The sequence below is a fragment of the Etheostoma spectabile genome, chromosome 12 (genome assembly GCF_008692095.1).
Source record: "Etheostoma spectabile isolate EspeVRDwgs_2016 chromosome 12, UIUC_Espe_1.0, whole genome shotgun sequence".
Lineage (NCBI taxonomy): Eukaryota > Metazoa > Chordata > Actinopteri > Perciformes > Percidae > Etheostoma > Etheostoma spectabile.
The window spans coordinates 19,160,415-19,179,225 of record NC_045744.1 but is presented as its reverse complement, the minus strand read 5'-3'; the positions used below and the strand labels follow the sequence as shown (position 1 = coordinate 19,179,225).

General features: G+C 41.7%; 1 protein-coding gene across 1 annotated transcript in view; it reads right to left on the bottom strand.

The window, feature by feature from the left end:
* zswim5 (zinc finger, SWIM-type containing 5) overlaps window positions 1-14,937 on the bottom strand; it is a 60,085-nt gene extending 45,148 nt beyond the window's left edge. Inside the window, exon 1 of the mRNA XM_032531188.1 lies at window positions 14,412-14,937. Coding sequence (XP_032387079.1) covers window positions 14,412-14,937 — 526 coding nt within the window. The remainder of the gene's footprint in view (window positions 1-14,411) is intronic.
* Window positions 14,938-18,811: the final 3,874 nt, after the last annotated feature.

The window sequence follows — 18,811 nt, the reverse complement described above, 5'->3', positions numbered from 1 at the left end:
CACACAGTAAAGGAACAGGAAATAATTCACAGCCTTAAAGTGGACATTTAGTAACCTATTATGTGCTTCCAGTGAAGGACAGTTTACTATCCTCATCTGTACTGACAGTTTAAGTGGTTTGGGTTCAAACGTCTTGAGGCCATCTTACAAAGGTAATATTTCAAACCGCTGCATTAGCAAGAGGGTTTTTATCCAGGATCCATTTGTTCATTATGTTATCTGTAGACATTTATTTACAGCTGTGATTCTGTCTGTCTCCTAATGTGTGTGCCAGTCTGCTCAGATTATAGTAGGGTCCAGGAACTGATTTTAGTTCTTTGAAGACAATTCTCTTCGTGTTACATTAATGTATTTTTAGGTCAGTCACCCTACTTTCTTTGTTCTTTGGAGTTCCTATCAATTTTACATTTTAATATTCCTTTTTTTAAATTAAAGACCGTTATTGACTAAAATTCAACATGATGGTATTTGAAATGCACTCTGACCACCGGGTGGATAACATGAGTCAGCAAAAGGTAAATATTGTTAATATTATTTGTTCAAATATACCTTTTTCCCAGCAGACATTTTGTCATAGTAGAAAAGGCACTATGTATGATATGAAGCGTCCCAGTAAGGGATTCCAATGAGCCAGCATGCACAATACCAGGACCTCCACCATACCATTAATGTTATTAAATATACCTTTGCTTTTCCTACAATGGTATTTTAAAATGTCTGCTGTGTGCTTCCAGAAGAAGAAAAATATTCACTGTGCCTGTCTCCTCCATCTTTGTTTGGGTGCGAGGAGGGAGGATGACGCGGTTGGGGTGAGAAGGGTAGGTGGCACTAAAGAAGACAAGGGCAACATTTGTGTGCTGTGTGCTATATACGTGTGTGTGTGTGTGTGTGTGTGTGGTGTGTGTGTGTGTGTGTGTGTGGGTTTGAGGGTGAGAGGTCTCGACCAGACTGATCCTCACGGCTGTTGACCACATTAATCATGTTGCATAGAGAGGAGCGGGGGGAGTGTGTGTGTGTGTGTGTTGCTGCACTTGACTGCTCCTATCAATTCAATTTCATTCCTCCCTCTGCTCCATTCTTTTCTCAGGGCATCCCCATCCCCCACCATGGAGCTCAGTAGTCTCTCTTTCCCTCTCCTTCTCTTTTTCTCTCTCTCCCTGTGTGTGATGGACTGCTGAGAGCCTAATGAGGTCCCTCCCTCCCCTTTGGCTTTTTTGTGACTGCAGAGAGAGAGAGAGAGAGAGAGAGAGAGAGAGAGAGAGAGAGAGAGAAGAGAGAGAGAGAGAGAGAGAGAGAGAGAGAGAGAGAGAGAGAGAGTGGGTGAGTGAAGGGGGAAGGGAGAGCCAGAGGTGACAGGTTGGTTATGTACTTCTACATTTGCCATTTAGCTCTCCTCTCACTCCCTCCTCTCCCTCCTTCCTTCCTTCCTTCCTTGCTTGCTTCACACCTCTCCTCACTCTCCACTCTTTCCCTTATTTTGTCTTTCCTTCACACCCTCTTTGCCCTCTCTTCGGTCTCTTTCCCGCTGCCCCGCCTTCATCTCTTTTCTCACCCATCGCATCCCTGCGCCGGCTCTTTTTCATCCTCCTCCTCCTCCTCCTCCTCCCCTCCTCCCTGCAGTCAGTCTTACCATTCATTTGTCGGTGAGACTGCAGCCTAATGGGGCATGGCAGGCCTTCCACTAAAGCAACCCACACAGAGTGCTGTTATTAGCAGGCAGGGAGATAAAGAGGAGAGGGAGTCAGGCGGACAGGCAGAGAAAGGAGGAGGAAAACTGTGGAAAATGCAGCAGAATAATGTAGGAAGGTAAAATGGGGTGATTCATATTAACGCAGCGTTCAATTAACAAGTCCTGAGAAGGCATCTTCCATACTCCAGTTTGATATGATTATGTATCCTTCCTACCAGTTAGCAGACTGGCTTGTTCATAGAGGAAGAGGCCATCAAACGAGCAGCATGACCCAACAGCCTATTACAGAACAAATAGGTGAGTCACAGTGAGGGAAAGGCTGCAGAGATACAGATGTATCAGAACACTGTGTCACAAGTGTAATGAAGAGGTTGATATTTCTGTAATGGTTTTGTTAAAGCCCCAAACTGCTAGCCTGACAAGCCAGACCCACATATAGATGTTGGGTCTGGGAACTCACCATTGGCAGGGTTCAATCCGAGGGGCGGGATATACGGTTGTCTTTCAAATTCCCTTAGCACGCAATAGGATAGCGCTGCAACCAACCAGAGCAACGCTAGCTAAGTTATAACGCCTCATTATACACAAAAACTGTTTTTGATTTTTGATTTGAACAAGCTAGTGCATTCAGCAGCTGAAGCAAGGTGTAAGTTAGTGTTTGCTAACATGCCCACCATAACTTTTTAAGGCCTAAGTGTATGTATTATATCTTCTTCCACTACCTACAACTTCCACTTCCCCAGGTAGCTGCTGTTTGGTGCCTGTCCGATTTGTCTGTATTAAAAACCTGTGTATGAGTAAGCAGGTTGCAATATTTACTTTGAATGTTGGTGGTTCTGTAAGCCCGTTTGATTTCATTTGGTGTGAGGATTGGGCTTTTAAATATCCGTCGGACTCTCCAGATAGCACCGAAATGCTGCCTCATTGTAGTTGAACGGATGTGAGTTGGTGCATTTTTACCGTTTTGGCTATTATTTTTATAAACAGGATCAGGCTTAGATGAATGCAGTACTAACCAGTTGTTTGTAGGGCTGTCCTTGATTAAAGAAATTCTTAGTCAACCAACACTCGCACGATTTTGTTGACTAATTATAATATTATGAAAAAAAGTCACTTTTTCTGGGGTGTTATTTTGTGTCTCTGGTGCTTCCACATGCATACAGACTTAGAAGAAAAAAAAAACCATCCATGCTGTTTTGAGTGAGATACATGTTTCTGAATGTGTTCTTTCTTCAGTCTCCGGGTGAGCTGTTCAAAATCTCCACGGCTAGCCGAGACAAGGTGGCTAATCATAGTGCTAGCATGCTAGCTCGTTCTCAATGGCAAAAGACTGCTCCAACACATACTAGTTCACCATAATCTCCAAAATAACTACTTCCATGTCCCTGTTCTGCAGGTATTTCACAAATGAGCCCTCGTCTAGAAGATGTCTCCCAGCTAATCCTGCCTTGTACTGACCAAAGTTGGAGAAAGTTATGTAGCTGATTTGATCTTACCTAGCTACTGAGCATGTGCGACCCCCAACAAAGATAGTATAGAAGTGAGATGTCTCACTCTGTAGCTAAATCAAGTGAGATGTCTCACACTGTAGCTAAATCAAGTGAGATGTCTCACACTGTAGCTAAAAAAAGAGGCCAAAACACACAGAGTGAAAGATAATCTGCATCAATGTGCAGTACAACAAAATATGGTGTTTTTCGAAAATGAAACCATGTAAACCTATTCTGGTACAACATCAAAATACAATTTTGAACCTAAAAAATGAGCATAACATGAGCGCTTTAATCAACAGCTCTGTAAAACTGAGTTTCTTAACAAAGAATCCTGCAAGAACACCACTTTAACTCTTTTGTTTACCAGAGATGTGCTCTGGAATAAAAAAATTTAAAAAACTACTAATCAACCAAAAGAAATCTTCGTCTAATCGACTTAGAGGGGGCAGTCCTAATTGTTTGAGGTCATTTTCATTGTATTATCAACATATTTTAATCTCAAAGATTTATTGAGCACTTGCAGCTGTATGTAAACATAGCTATAGTGTCAGATAAAGTGGGACTGACTACTTGCACAAAGGGAAATGGGATTGGCTGAGACTTTTTAGGACCTTTAGGGGGTTACAGAGTGGTGTGCTGGTCACATTTCAGATTCACACAGCGCACGACTCAAAATGATTCAGCCACACAGGAGGCCCTGGCCCATTTGCTAATGCACACTGACAGTCTGAATCACCATAATAGGGGACTTGGTCTCCAAGTGATATAATTATTCATAGTTTTAGCACTAAGTGCTTCCTTTAAAACCTCATCCACACATTTGGGGAGGAGAAAGAGCGCGATGAAAAGCACAAGATGACCTGCCTTGGCAATCAGAAAATATCAAATCAATTGAAGAGGTCAGTGCTGATGAATTGCATATTACCTTTTAAATACAGCAGAATAGAAAATGTTTTTATCTAAGAGGAACATGACAGGGCTATGAAGAGAAATAGCACATCAGTAAGCCACAATACTGGGCTGCACATGCAAAAGGGAAAGAGAAGACACGCGGTATGGCTGCTGACTCCCATTTCCTCAGATCAAAGTTAACCAAATGTATGGAAATAGTTTCTAATCCAACTATAATGGACGTCTCACACACACAATGGACTCCTATGGGCCCTCATCTGTCATGTTGGCAGTAATAGCACTGTTGTGAGGGGCTTTGAGTGCTGCAGAGATTGTAAAAGCACAAGATACAGGCACTTGCTGCAATACACAACTGTGTATGCATGCATTTGAAAGAAGAGTGAAAAAAGGGAGTGATGACTATCTGTGCTTGATATCTATGATCTACAGCTGCCCATTGCAAGTGGAGATGGGCCACACAATAAAGCACCAAATTCACTGCGCTCAAAGGAAAGATGAAAAGAATCAGCACATGGACAGGCTAACACAAAGCAGGGCATTATGGGAACAGCACTGGACTGCTGTGTTCAAAATGCTGCAGATGTGGAACTGGAAAAAAAGATAAATCACATTAATTTAAGATTCTTTCCACTTGTTGCCATGCATACTACTGGGTTTTGTATTTGTGCTGTGTTGGCCTGTAGTGTGTACAAGGCCGCAGTACTCACAGTGCCATATCTCCAACACTACTTCCACTAGTATTCGCTCTGCCACACAGATCGAACCCAGAGACCCACAGCGGATGATAACATGCACTGTAAAAAGGTCAAAACTAATCTAATTGGCTCCGAGAATACCTGATCTTTTCAATGTTATGGTTTAGTCTCTGTTTCTTCTTGTTGGCTGCTCTTTTAGCATACAAAGAAAGACAGACAGAAAGCGTGCAAGGCAGAAAGAAGAAAGAAAGAAAGAAAGAAAGAAAGAAAGAAAGAAAGAAAAGAAAAAAGAAAGAAAGAAAGAATTTCTTACATAGGAATAGTTGGGGGAAATATGCCTTTTTTCCTTCTTGCTAAAAGTTAGGTGGGAAGCTGGATACCACTCTCTTGTCCTGTGTTGACTTAAAAAAAGAGAAAAAAACCGTGACGACATGGCACGAATGATTGGAGTACAAAATAACATTAAAAAAGAAATAAAAGAGAGAAATTATGTTGGATTTGGGGCTATCACACTATAGGAAAAAATACATTTTGCTAGCTGTCCCCATATGCAGCTCTTCAAAAAAGCTGCAGACTGGATCCACGGGGCATTCCACCTTTTTGAAAAAAAACTTTAACTATCCCTCTAAGCTTTCAGTGCTCTTACAAAATTGCCTGCAGCTAATAAAAACGGAGGAAAAAAAAGACACATGCATCTAAACACACCTTGACAGAGAGTTCTGCTCGAATGAGTTGTATCCAACCATCAAGTAATCAATAGCAGCACAGAGATGATGAGAGTAAGGCTGCTTTCCCCCCATTCCCGAGTTAAACGAGGAGGAAGGAAAAGAGATTTGGGGCAAATAAAATGAAAGCAAGTTTTAAGTTTTAATTTGGGGTGAAAATAATGCCAAGACAGTTGAGGCCTGATCTTCTTCAAGTGCAAGACAACGTATTTGTCTTTCATGTGACTGGTGGAAGGTGTCAAATAAAAGACAAAAGTCCCCATGAAGATTCTACAAATAAGTCTCCCCTAGAGATTTACTTTTTAGTTTTTTGGGTTGTTTTTTTTTAAACAATGCTACATGTCACTCCCTCCCGCACTTCAATCATCCTGGATTTCCCCTCCTGTTGCGTGTGCCACAGGCACTGCCTTTATTTCTATGGAAATATGTCACTTAATCTCATGTGGCATGAGATTATATTACATGACAAAGTTGTGCAGAGAATACAGTATTTCCCCGCAGTCATAAAATTCTGCGGCATATTAGGCTAACGACAGGATCACAAGACATAGTTTGATTTGGGTGTGATTTGCATTTCAAATACCCCGTTTGCCTCTACGTCTGTCCATTTCTCTCCTTTCTCCCCAACATTTGTTAGGCAATTACAACCAAACAAGGGCATAATAGTCCAGTCTGCAAGCCTCAGCCTTCCCTTTCAAGTCCAGCCTCTCTCTGAGACATGGACAGGGGCCAGATGTGTACAACAACCATGGTAAACACACACAGAAAGCCAATAAAAGACAGGTGTGGAACAGTGCAATAACTGAATTCAGCAGGCTGTCAGCTTCAAAAGCTAAAAAGGACAAGGCCATCGTTGATCTCGGCTGATAATTGCACACCCACCACCCAAGGTAAAAGGACTAAAGGTGGACAGGAGGAGTGAAAACGTGTTTGCTCTGTGTTTTTATCTCATCACATGTGCAGGTACACGCAACCTCCATACACACATGTTGTGCTGACAACTGTAAGAAAGGAGCTGTTGTTGTGGGACAGGGCTGTGCAAACAGTACCAAATCATGCCATTTTTTTTGCTTGCTGCTGCAAACAAGTCCAGAGTGGAAATGGCACAGCTGGAAATCGCTGCAAAAATGTGGCTGAAACACCTGAGGCCAGGTTTAAACAGAAAACACATAAGGGAGATAGACACATGGAGAAAAGGGGAACAATGCTGGAAGGACACAGCAAGAAAAGAGCTAGGATTCGTTTCAAAGGAGTGAGTGCTGTTAGGGTAATACTTCCATTTTAGAGCTTCTTTGGCTTTAAAATAACAACAACAACAGAAACCTGAGACCTACGTACAGCAAAAGAATTAGAACTAGGTAGGTTGCTTTTGTGATCACATTTTTTTCTTTATTTTTGGAAAAGCAAGCAGCAACAAACAATTACAAACAAAACACTGAGACAGAGAGCGCGGTCCAGGACCAGAAACAAAATTAAAATTAAAATTAAATAGCACATAGAGAGGAAAGACGGGAGGGAGGGAGACAAACAACACACACAGAAATGGACACACCCAAACACATACACAAACAGACACACACACACACACACACGACAAGGAACCAAACACGGCTACAGCCAGGACTTCAAAGCCTCAGCGATGTTCACCCAAGTGTGCAGAGTCTTTCCTGGGGCTCCATTAACGCGCGCTGTGAAGAGCTCCATGTACACTACACCCAAGTAGGAAATGGTCCATGTGTGGATAGACAGGTTGTAGGGGGGTTTCCAACGGGTTGCAATCCTTTTCTTCACAGCTCTAAGTCCAGGAAAGACAGCACGTTTCTGAGTTCCAGAAAGTTGAAAGGCTGACAGACCAAGGTGGAAATTTTGGTGCAATACTGATCCAGAACCGACTAACAGGAGAGCACTCCCAGACCATGTGGAGATAGGTACCTTGTGCTTTAATTGGGCAGAGCGTGCATTACGGGCTGTTAATTATTTTCATGTGGTGCATTTTAATCTAGTTAGGGTTTTATGAAATCAACCGTACTTTGTATTGGTTTCAATAACACAGTGCTGGTCATATCTATACCCAGTATTTGAAACCATTCCTATTGCTCTGCAAATGATTTAAGAAAAATGTCTTTTGCAAGGAAGGGATGCCATTACATATACACTGGAATTGTATTTTTTATATGGAGTTCATCTGACAAATAAATGGATTGGAAATGACCTCTAAAGTTTAAGGTTGATGCTAGAGTAGATGGATGGAGATAGAGTAACAGTCCAGGTATTGTTGAAACATACTAGTTTGGATGAGGTGTAGTCCAGCCATGTCTAACTGCAAAAGATCATGTGTGAACAGCATGAGAGCGGTGACACTCGAAAACACAGAAGATCCCAGCTCTGGAAAGACTGAGACAATGGACAAGTCTATGGATTAGGCGCTTTACTATTCCTCTTTCTGTGTCTCATATGTAACATAGAAATGGCCGCCTTGCTGTCGGGTGGAAGAAGCCCTCAAACAACAACCTCTGATTAATGATTTTAGCTAATCAGCCCTCATGCCCTCTCCCACACGCGTGCGTACAGGTACCTCTTTCTTTGATGAATACAACAACAGAGCACCTTCCTAATGGCCTCATCTTTCAGGAGCCTCTCCAAGAGCTAATACGAGTGTGGGGACAATTTGTTTTACCGATTTTCTCTTTTCGAGTGTGGCGGGCATGAAATTAATCACACTGATTAAATATTGTCTGTCTGTGTTGTGCACTGGGAAAGGGTTGAAGACAGACTGTGTGTGCGAGTGCGTGTGTGTGTGTGTGTGTAGTGCTAAGTGGCTTAAGTTGTGGCTCAGACGCGGCTCTGCTGTGAACATACATAATAATGAAAAATTTAATTTATATAGTGCTTTACACAAACTCAAAGCCGGATAAATAGATACAAAAAATAAATGCACTTAAAGCTCTTTCAAGTTGAAAATGTACTATTTCTTAAAATCAAAGTGATGATGAGCGTTTAAATTAAATAATATAAATAAAGCACTTTTCTAGTTAAGGGCTTTCCAACAAATACAGCAAGAGAAAATTATTAAATTACACTGAAATACATCAACAGGATCATAGATAAGTTAAGCATACAGGAAAAGGCAAATATTTGGCACTTTTGCTTGATAAATGACTCACAAGCTTTAATCGAGTATCAAAATTGCGGCTGTTTAATTTTACGTCATTTTCAAGCTCATCCATTTTTTGATGGATAGATATTGATGACAGGTTTTCATGTCACCTTTTGGTATTGCCTCAGCTCACCTGGAACCTCGACTGAGGTAGTACTACAAAAAGTACCTGTTAGCAGGTACCAGGGACTTTTTTTTGTAATGGAAAACCAAAAAAGGCGAGTAGAGTCGAGGCGAGGCGAGTAGATATCATGCAGTGGAAAAAAGCCAGTAGTCTTGCAATTTGTGACCATGCAAAATCCCAAGTCTTTACATATTATGTAATATAATGTAATGTATGTCTTAAATGTTAGATGTGAGATGATTGTCTTTAGACGTGAGATGGTGTCAGACTTGAATCTTTTTAAAGTCTTCTAGTGTTTGGTAGGTACAAGTCATATGGGGGTCTGACCTCTGCTAAGGTACTCATGGTTACTCAGAAGAACACGAGCCAACGTCCCGACAGGGCGGAAACACTGCAGAGACGTATGCCCAGACAGTCCTTGTCAACTCTCTGACCTCTTTCTCACTCAACAGAGTCATGACTGACTCTTTCCAGCACACACAACACTTCCTCAAGCAGCAGCAGCCAAAACAGTTGAGGAAACGGTAGGAGTAAAGTAAAGAAGAAAAAAACTTTAAGATCTGGCCGACTAACATTATTATGCAGGAGCCTAGAGACAGAATATGATTAAAGTGGGAGTCATCTTTTCCTGATGCAAGTTACAGAAATGAAGAGGAAGGGTGTGTGAAGAACATAAAAGAGCATGAAAGAAAAGAGTTGCGTACAGCCTCACTGAGTGAAAAGCAGATCCAAGAAATTATAAAATAAAACAAAAAGATTAAAAACTGAGCTGTGTCAGTGGACTCGGCCCTGAGAGTCGAGTCAGGAAGAAAGATTGGGGATGAGGTAAGCGAAGGATGAGCTCACGCCTCCTTCTGTCTTTAATCGCAACACTCTTGAGCAACCAATGAGCGGATTTACACCAGAGGCTCACAGCGTTTCCACAACAAGGAGCCCCGCAGCCGTTTTGCAAGGAAGTTACATCTGTGGAAATACTGGCAAGAACTGGCCGACACCACACACACACACGCACACACACCACACACACACCACACCCCACAACGCACACACACACACACACACACACCCCACACACACACACACACACACACACACACACACACACACACACACAAAACACCAAAACCACACCAAACATCATACAGAACTGAACTAATGAAAACACTAACTAAATACTGGTATAACAAGTAGGAACTCTACACTAAAACTGTGGATGTGGAATTTAAAACAATCGCTGCTCTTTTACAAATTTAAATGTGGTGTTTATTATTTTTATATCAGTTTTTCCCAGGCCATCTTGATTTCTCACATTAAAAATCACTTAATTCAATTGCATTCCTCCAAATTTGCAATATCTGGCATGTAGTAGTGCCGACATAAATCATTGTGTACTTGATTAATCCATTTAATTTGGGGGGGGGGTTACTGTTGTTTGGACAAACCAGCAATTTAGAGACATCACATTGGACTCCGGGAGGCAATTGCTATCCTATCAAAAGTATGAAAGTGATATTTTATATGCCAACTTTTGTTACCTGACAGTTTTCGATACTCAGTCGGTACCAAAGTGATGCTGCTGGTTTGATATCCAGTCCTTATTAAAAGGACCGGTTTTAGGAGCTCTTAGACACTGCAGGACCTGAAACGTTTGGAGTTGAGAAGCCCCAGAGTGTTTTCAGCCCCCTGACTGACTCTCCCATACAGTTTAATCCTGTTCAACTTTGCTGCCTCGCCTTGTCAGAGTCACCGGTGCTTCAAAAGGCGTCGGGGACCCATTACAGCTTTATGTAACGTTGCAGAGACAGGGAGGTGCACACACAAATACACCCCCCCCCCTTTCTGTGAACAAGGGGTTTTTCTACAGCTGGGTAACAAAGCATGACCCAATAATCCCAAAGCTTGACTCAAAGCTTAAGAACACCCCTCTTCCCTCCCTCCTTTTATATCCCTTCCTCCCGCTCTCTGAGGACTTTATAAGGCTCTGGTAAGGGGGCTTCTGGGCGCACATGTGTGTGTATGTGCCGTGAATGATGGGGGTTTTACAAATACAAGCACGCTTAGCTTTGATTATTCTAATTATGACTTGGAGCGAGGAGTAGATTATTATGAACACATGGGCCGATGAGTTGTTGATGAGCTCACGTCTCTTCAACCCGGTGGTATTACGGTGAAAAGAGGCTGACAAAGACCTTAACGTGTAATGTATGCGGGTGGAGGGCATCCAAAGGGACATACCAGTCATCTCATTTTTTTTAATGGTAAACACAATTCCTGCTGAAATGACTCTTTTCCAAGATCCTGCCATTATTATTCAGCAATAAATTGTGAAAAATAATATGATACCACTCATGCAGATCCCTGCCTCATTACAAAATGAGATTTGGTGTTACTTTCAATTTTTGGTTGTGCTAACAACAAGCAACAGTTGTCCTCTTTCCACACATTCCTAGTCTGGTTTTAAACTTTTCACGACCCGAACACTGAATTTGTCAAGTCCTGCACAGTAGAAAAGCAGAGCACAGATTTCTCCCCCCACCCCCTAGCACCAGAACCCATTAGTTATTAACTGAAAAAACAAGAACAATTCCAGATCTGGCTTTAGGCACACCGGTTCTGAGAAACCGGGAAAAAACAAGTCTAAAGATGAGAATGAGTTTACATGAACATGAGCTCCTGCTGTGCTTGTGATAGCTGTGAGGAATAACCAAAAAATAAATCTCATGATAGCCTAGCTTGTCTAGCATCACTTCAATGTTCTTGGTTAGGTACTACTTGGTGGAAACAGCTGCCCTTAATAATAATAATAATAATAATAATAATAAATGTATGTACTTGTACTTTATTAATCCCACAAGGGGAAAACACAATTTACAATTTGTTGTTATTACACTTTACACACAGGAATGAATAACACACATGCTTAGTACCTATACATCCACTAAATGGAGAGGTGTCAGGGTGTGTGTGTGGGGGGGGGGGTGCTGCCCATGGAAAGGCACCCCTAGCAGTTGCCTTGCTCAAGAGTGCCCAGGAGGTGAACTGGCACCTCTCCAGCTACCAGTCTACCACCATACTTTGGTTTGTATGGGGATTTGAACCTACAACCCTCCGGTTCCCAACCCAACTCCCTAGGACTGAGCTACTGCCCCCCCAGTCGCAAACACAGCATCATCCAGCTTAGCTTGGGATTGTTGCAAACGGCTGATGACTTTGTCTTGATTTAAACCATGCTAAACTCAATAAAAAGGTGTAAATACAGCTAAAAAGTATTTAGTGTTGGTGTATAAATGTGGCTTGCAGTCCAATCTAAACAATTAATATGCATAACCTGTGATTCCAAAGTTTAATACAACTTTTCCATGCTGCAACTCTCGGAGATGGCATTTTTTTTAAACCATGCACCAACATGCATGTGTCGGCATGCAGCCTTGTCTCATTCCTAATCACTCTCCAGAGTGCCTATTACAAAGTGCGGGGCACGTCCATCTCACGTCCTCCAAAACAAGTACTGCCACTGTTTTAAGTGACGATTATATTGTGCCTGGTCAGGTGAAAGCAATCTTAAGACTGTCATTTACAGGTGTGTTACATGATCCTTAATGAGTGCATTGTGTGTGTGTGTAAGCGTGCTTGGTTGCCCAACCTATCTTAATCCAGCTGTGAACTAAACAATTGTTCTCCTGTCAAGTCGGTCAGTAAACCTTCCACATTGCCTGGTTCCCATGCTCTGCAAAGTGAAGAACAAGCCAAATCTTATCTTGATGTCACACAGCTATTTAGCCCGTCTTGTGTTTTGTTGACAGAATGACAAAACCATGTGCCGGCCTGCTACGACTGACCTTGGAGGGGATTGGAAAAGATTTGCCATTTAAGCAGGTAAGACTGGAAGTGTTTGCTCACGGCTCTATGCTTTGTTTTGATCGTTTACATTCCAACTGAAGTTCATAACCAATGGGAGAATTATCAGATGAAGCACCTAGTTCTGCTCACACACATGGCTTCACCTGTGTGGGCGTACCAGGCTGATGTCTGTAATGACAGGAAGTGTTAAAAGTAGGTCATCACTTAGAACTTGCTTAAGGATCCATCACTAAAGTTAGGGTTTACAAACAATCCCTGCATATAGTACAGGCCTTGAGACTTTCAACAGAACTAAAGCCAAAAAAAATCTGACTTCAAAAACTTATATATGAACTTTCTCAGACAGACTCAGGCTTGCAAAAACGTATCAAGCCAGACGGCAACAAATCTTACTTTCATATCCATGTCTCAAATTTCATTTAATTATAGGTTGGAATCGATGAGCATTTATAAGATGCAATTAGATACAGCAGTCACAGAGAAACGCAGCAGCCACAGTTTGCAGCTTCTCTTTCCCCCCCCCCCCAGATACCTTGGAGCAACATGAAACCCCAGACAAGCTCCAGTTGCTCTCATACCATATGGTCTTAGAAAAATCCTACCGGTAACCATAAAACGCTGTTTAAAAAAAAAAAAAAAAAATGTATCGGCTTCATCTAATCAATTTCCTTGATGTCTGAGCTCATTTCGTGTAGTCTGTGTAGAGCCGGGGGGTATGAAGCTAATGAGTGGAGATGCAGCTTTGCGGAATGGCCCTTTGTTTGGAATCAGTCTCTCTGCAGCGCTGGAAATGCGAGACGCTTATCGATCATTTCAACTGGAAGCCTTTTGTGTTGCAAGCGACTGAGAGGCTTCGGGCAAACGCACTAATAAAGGCAGTTTAACGTTATACACTGCTACTAAAGGGTTAACTTTAATAATAAGAAACAACACAAACACTCCCAGCATGATGTATTTTCCACGTCGGTGGCGACTGCGCTCTTTGTCCGGTCCGACCAGCAGCGGCAAATAAACAAAAAAAACTGTGGGGGGGATTTTTCGGATTACCGTTGGATTAATCATAATAAGAAACCCAATAACCGCCTTTGTTCCTTGCCTAAGCCCTCCTCCACCAATGGTGAGTTGAGGAAAAAAACGACTTTTGCGACGAAGAAATCGCACGTACAAAAATAAACCCCCGACGCTATAACGTGTTTGTACCCGCGACTGTCAGCCCTCCGCCTCCTGCCTCCCTGCCGGGGTTTCGGCTCCAGCCAGCTCCGACAGTCGACGAGGAGCCACTGAGAGGAAGAAAAGTGCTGATAGTCGCCAAAACACGGCTCTCTTGTTTGAAAACCCGTATATACAGCGAGACCATGCTTCAACGCTAAGGCAAAGCTCGGCAAAGACGCAGTAGCCAGCGGTAGAGCTACTACAGAGTAGTGAAAAGCCACAATAGGAAGCCCTTTAATTTTTTAACAGCTCTGGTCGGCTAAGCTAGCAAGCGACCGTATCTTCGCTTCCCTTTTCACGGAGAGGCTCATGAAAGCTCGAAATGTAACACGTTTTCGTGTAAGCCTACTAAACTAAACACACCGAGACCAATGTGGGGTTATAAAGTAAGTAGGAAAATAGACACTCATACTTTCCACGATAGCAGGGGAAAACTTCCATCAATCATCTCCTGTAAAGATCGAGCAACAGAGACTTGGAAACGGTCCACAATGTTTGTAACCAAAAGCTTCGCCTCGGTTAAACTGAAATATTCCACTTACCAACTTGTAAAACGTTTTCCACACAGCCTGTATCTAGCAGCCTGATACCCCGGCGGAAAGGCAGTCCGTCTCCCGTTCCCACTGGTCCGGCTGCCCCCACGGTAGCCGTCGTACCGGTAGATCCCCCGCCGCCACCGGCGGTGGTAGCTCCGGACCCAGAACCCCCAGCCCCGCCGGTTGCCGCCGACGGACCCTCCTCGCCGGCGACTCGGCACTGAAACGAAGAGTACATGCATATTTCCTTTTCGTTGCGAGGAAAAGACCAGTAAACGATACGGCGCTGGACGGGCTCCGGGATCCGCTCGAAGCGCTCCTCTACTCTCTCGAAGGCCCACTTTTCCGCTACTGCCTTCGCGGCGCAGTCCAGAAGGGACTCCGGGGAACGATATCTGGAGCTGGGCAACCCACTGCCGTGGCCGGGCCCCGGGCCGGGACCTCGGGGAGCAGGGCGCAGGCAGGGTCGCTTGCTTGCCGGTGGTAAGGAGAAGAGAGGATGCGGCGGCTGTTCTCTACGTCCTTCCGCCATGGCGAGCCGATCAACACTGACTAGACGGACGGTTTGCGGACACCGAGCAGCAGCAGGAAGCCGAGTACACACACACAAACTCTCAAACACAACACACAAACACGCACACACTCAGCAAGAGTGTCAAACCAGACAGGATCTCAGACAACACTTCCGATCACAACTTTCAAAATAAAATAATCTATTTACAAATGGGCATTTTACAGAAAAGTGTGCTAGTTGTGAAAGGGATAAATCAAGTTCAAAATTCTAGCGAGGGTCGTTTGTATGGTGTAGTTTTTTCAGTGCATTTTCATTTTTCTATACCCTTTTACACAATACACATAGGATATCTGCGACTGATGCATTAAAAAAGTGGCTTTAATGTTAGGCTACTTCAGTTATCAACTTACTTTGCTATAATGCTACTTTAAGGTATATTCTCCATGATAATAATACACCTTCGCCGTAACTTTTTATTGCACTTCTAAAGTGCAATCTGATTTAATTTGTGATGCATTATTTAAATCTTTTGACCCTATTCACTCCATCATCCCCTCTATATTGGCCCATAGATCAAATTAGTATTCCAACATAAACCAAGTGAATATTGGTACTTAGTAATCTTATTGCATGCATTTAGCAGCTGTTACATTATTGGCTTTGACTAGTCCACCTATGTTTTTTTTTTTTTATTGGATTCTAATCAGAATATGCTGGAGCAGAGGGGAGTTGTCCAGCTGCAAACAGAGGTCTTTCTGAAGTTTACCACTTCAACCTGTTCCCTTTCTAGCCTAATATAAACATATGTGGTAAGACCACTTTATTAAATAACATCACTTCCTTAAATTAAAATGTAGGTGATGATGCGGGAAATTGATTCAAGCCACAATTGCTTAAATGAGTAGAACAGAAATATCAAAAAGTCTACAAAACAAGTATAAATGGCATGGAACACTCCCCTGCTTCTTTATAGGATATTTACAACTACAGAAATTTGACTATTCTCTATATTTATAATTTGTTATACCCTCTTATCTGACCCTATCTCCACATCTACTCATTGGATGATTACAATGTCAGCAAGTGATTAAAGGAGAACCTATACAATTATTTTTAGTTATTTTTTAACCTGTTATTTATCCATGACAGGCTTACTGTGTTTATCCTGGGATTTTTCAGGTTGTGAAGTCAACAATTTTTAGCCACTTTAGGTCATGAACAGTAACACTTTATCAATTATTTCAGATACATTCATTTCATTCATTGCAATTATGTAATTATTCAGTTACTATTAACCCTTGTCTTCCTGTCCATCATGCAAGTTTTAGTTTTTCCGGGTCAAAATTGAAAATGTTTTGTTTGTCTTTTTCAACACTTTTGTCGCTTTTCTCCAATGTTTTTGTAACTTTTTTTACAATGTTCTTGTCAATTTTATTTCTTCAAATGCTAGGCTATAGTATTCTTTTTACTATATGTGTGTGTGTGTGTTGTATGTATGTATGTATATATATATGTATGTATGTATATATATATGTATGTATGTATATATATATATATATAATATATATATATATATGTGTGTATGTATGTTTATGTATATTTTTAAGTTTAAGTCAATTGGTTGCCTTTCCCTTTAGGTTTTCTCTATCTTTTTGTTGCAGAAATGTGGACAAATGTTCTGAATAAAAACAAATTAGAAAATCAGGTTTTGGAAATGTCGTGGGGCTAAAAGCCAACATGTTCTGACTCAGGTGCGTCTTTTGATCCTTTTCAGCTTCTGTGGCTACGTTGGGCCTTAAGGATAAGCTAAAAGTTGTTCTACCGAGGCCTGAAAGCTCACCACTGGTGCAGCTATTTCATCATCCATGCAGTGTCCATCATAGAGTGGTAGGAGACGATCTTCTAGCTTCATCTTCTTGCGTCCCCACAGCTGCATACACTACAGTATATCTGCTATTATGTCATACAATTACTTTGTTGAACATAAATACAAGTCCTTTGATAATATCAAGTCTTTTATTTTAAAAACCCTTAATCTCTTAATTTCCTGTCCGTGTGACTTGATGCAGTTGAGCAGGCAGGGGGGGGGGGGGGGTGTAAGTAGATAATGGGGGGTGGAGGATGTTACATGCCACCAACCAACACAATAACAAAACACTCCAGTTTCCTATGTTGCATGCCAGCTACAGCTCACAGATCTACTCTCTTATATTCAAATTAACTTTATTATTTCTATGAATGGGTGTACACCATTTATGCAAAAGCAGGCATCTGACACAATGTAAACCTACTTAAACCAAACCCATAATAAATGAAAAATAAACAACATACACACACATACATATCCAAATAGATTAATTTTTTTAAATGATTACTAATTTCACTTATCACACCAGCACTCTTCCACTGACATGACAGTCAAGTGCCTGACATGGGCACATTTTACATGAAAGCAGATAACGATCCCAACTTCTCCTCATGAATGACAAAGTCACTGTTTTGCAAATTAAATTCACACTATGATGTGTCCTATACATATCAATGACCTCAGGCCAGCGGATACACATTCATTTGAATGGGTGCAGCACACAGTTCTGTGGCTGTTTCCCCAAAGCAGGACACAGGTTTGGTGTCATCTTTAAGACTTTCAAACTAATGATGGAATATTATGGGGCAACAAAGGCCTACAATGCAGTGTTATTTGCACACATTCCACATTAACCTTTGTTTTTTTGTAACTACCACAAATTTGTGAAAATATGGCAATGGGTTGTGTATACTCAAAAGTGACCTACTTTTATAATTTGTTAGGTGAATTTACATGTTTTGGGAGAAGGTTTTGCTGTTTATGGCTCACTAAGTTCCTTTATGGACCTCAAAGTTGTGTTTGTGGGTTTGCCTGTATGTACAATGGGGAGATCAAGTATTTTATACACCTGCCATTTTCTAATAATTGCGCCAACAGTTGTTGCCTTCTCATCAAGCTGCTCGCCTATTGTCCTGTAGCCCATCCCAGCCTTGTGCAAGTCTACAATTTTATCCCTGATGCCCTTACACAGCTCTCTGGTCTTGGCCATTGTGGAGAGGTTGGAGTCTGTTTGAGTGTGTGGACAGGTGTCTTTTATGCAGGTAAATAGTTCAAACAGGTGTAGTTAATACAGGTAATGAGTGGAGAACAGGAGGGCTTCTTAAAGAAAGAGTAACAGGTCTGTGAGAGCTGGAATTTTTACTGGTTGGTAGGTGATCAAATACTAATGTCATGCAATAAAATGCAAATTAATTATTTAAAAATAATACAATGTGATTTTCTGGATTTTTTGTTTTAGATTCCGTCTCTCACAGTTGAAATGTGCCTATGATTAAAAAGTACAGACCTCTACATGCTTGGTAAGTAGGAAAACCTGCAAAATCGGCATTGAATCAAATACTTGTTCTCTCCACTGTATGTGAATGTGGCTGTCCACTGGGGATGATAGAACTGTGACAGGCTGTGAAGCAGACAACCCCTTATGTGTCCCTGTTGGTGCATGTTTTTATACAGACCAAATTCTTCTTTGCTAATCCTCACTGTAAAGTGGCCTACACTTACTTAGCTATAGATAGATAGATAGATAGATAGATAGATAGATAGATAGCTTGATTGATTGATTGATTGATATTTATTGTCATTGTATCGAGTACAACTAAATTCTGTTGGAGCCAAAGAGATTTTAAAATATATATACTGTGTGTGTGTGTGTTTATAAATACATACACCAGCACATTTTCAACCAAGCACATCTCGCACATATTCATTCATTCCATGTTCTCAATAATAGCTGGAAAACCGTAAACACAGCAGTTATTGCACAGAGTCCGATTGCACGGAGGGAGCAAGGGGTGTGTGTGTATG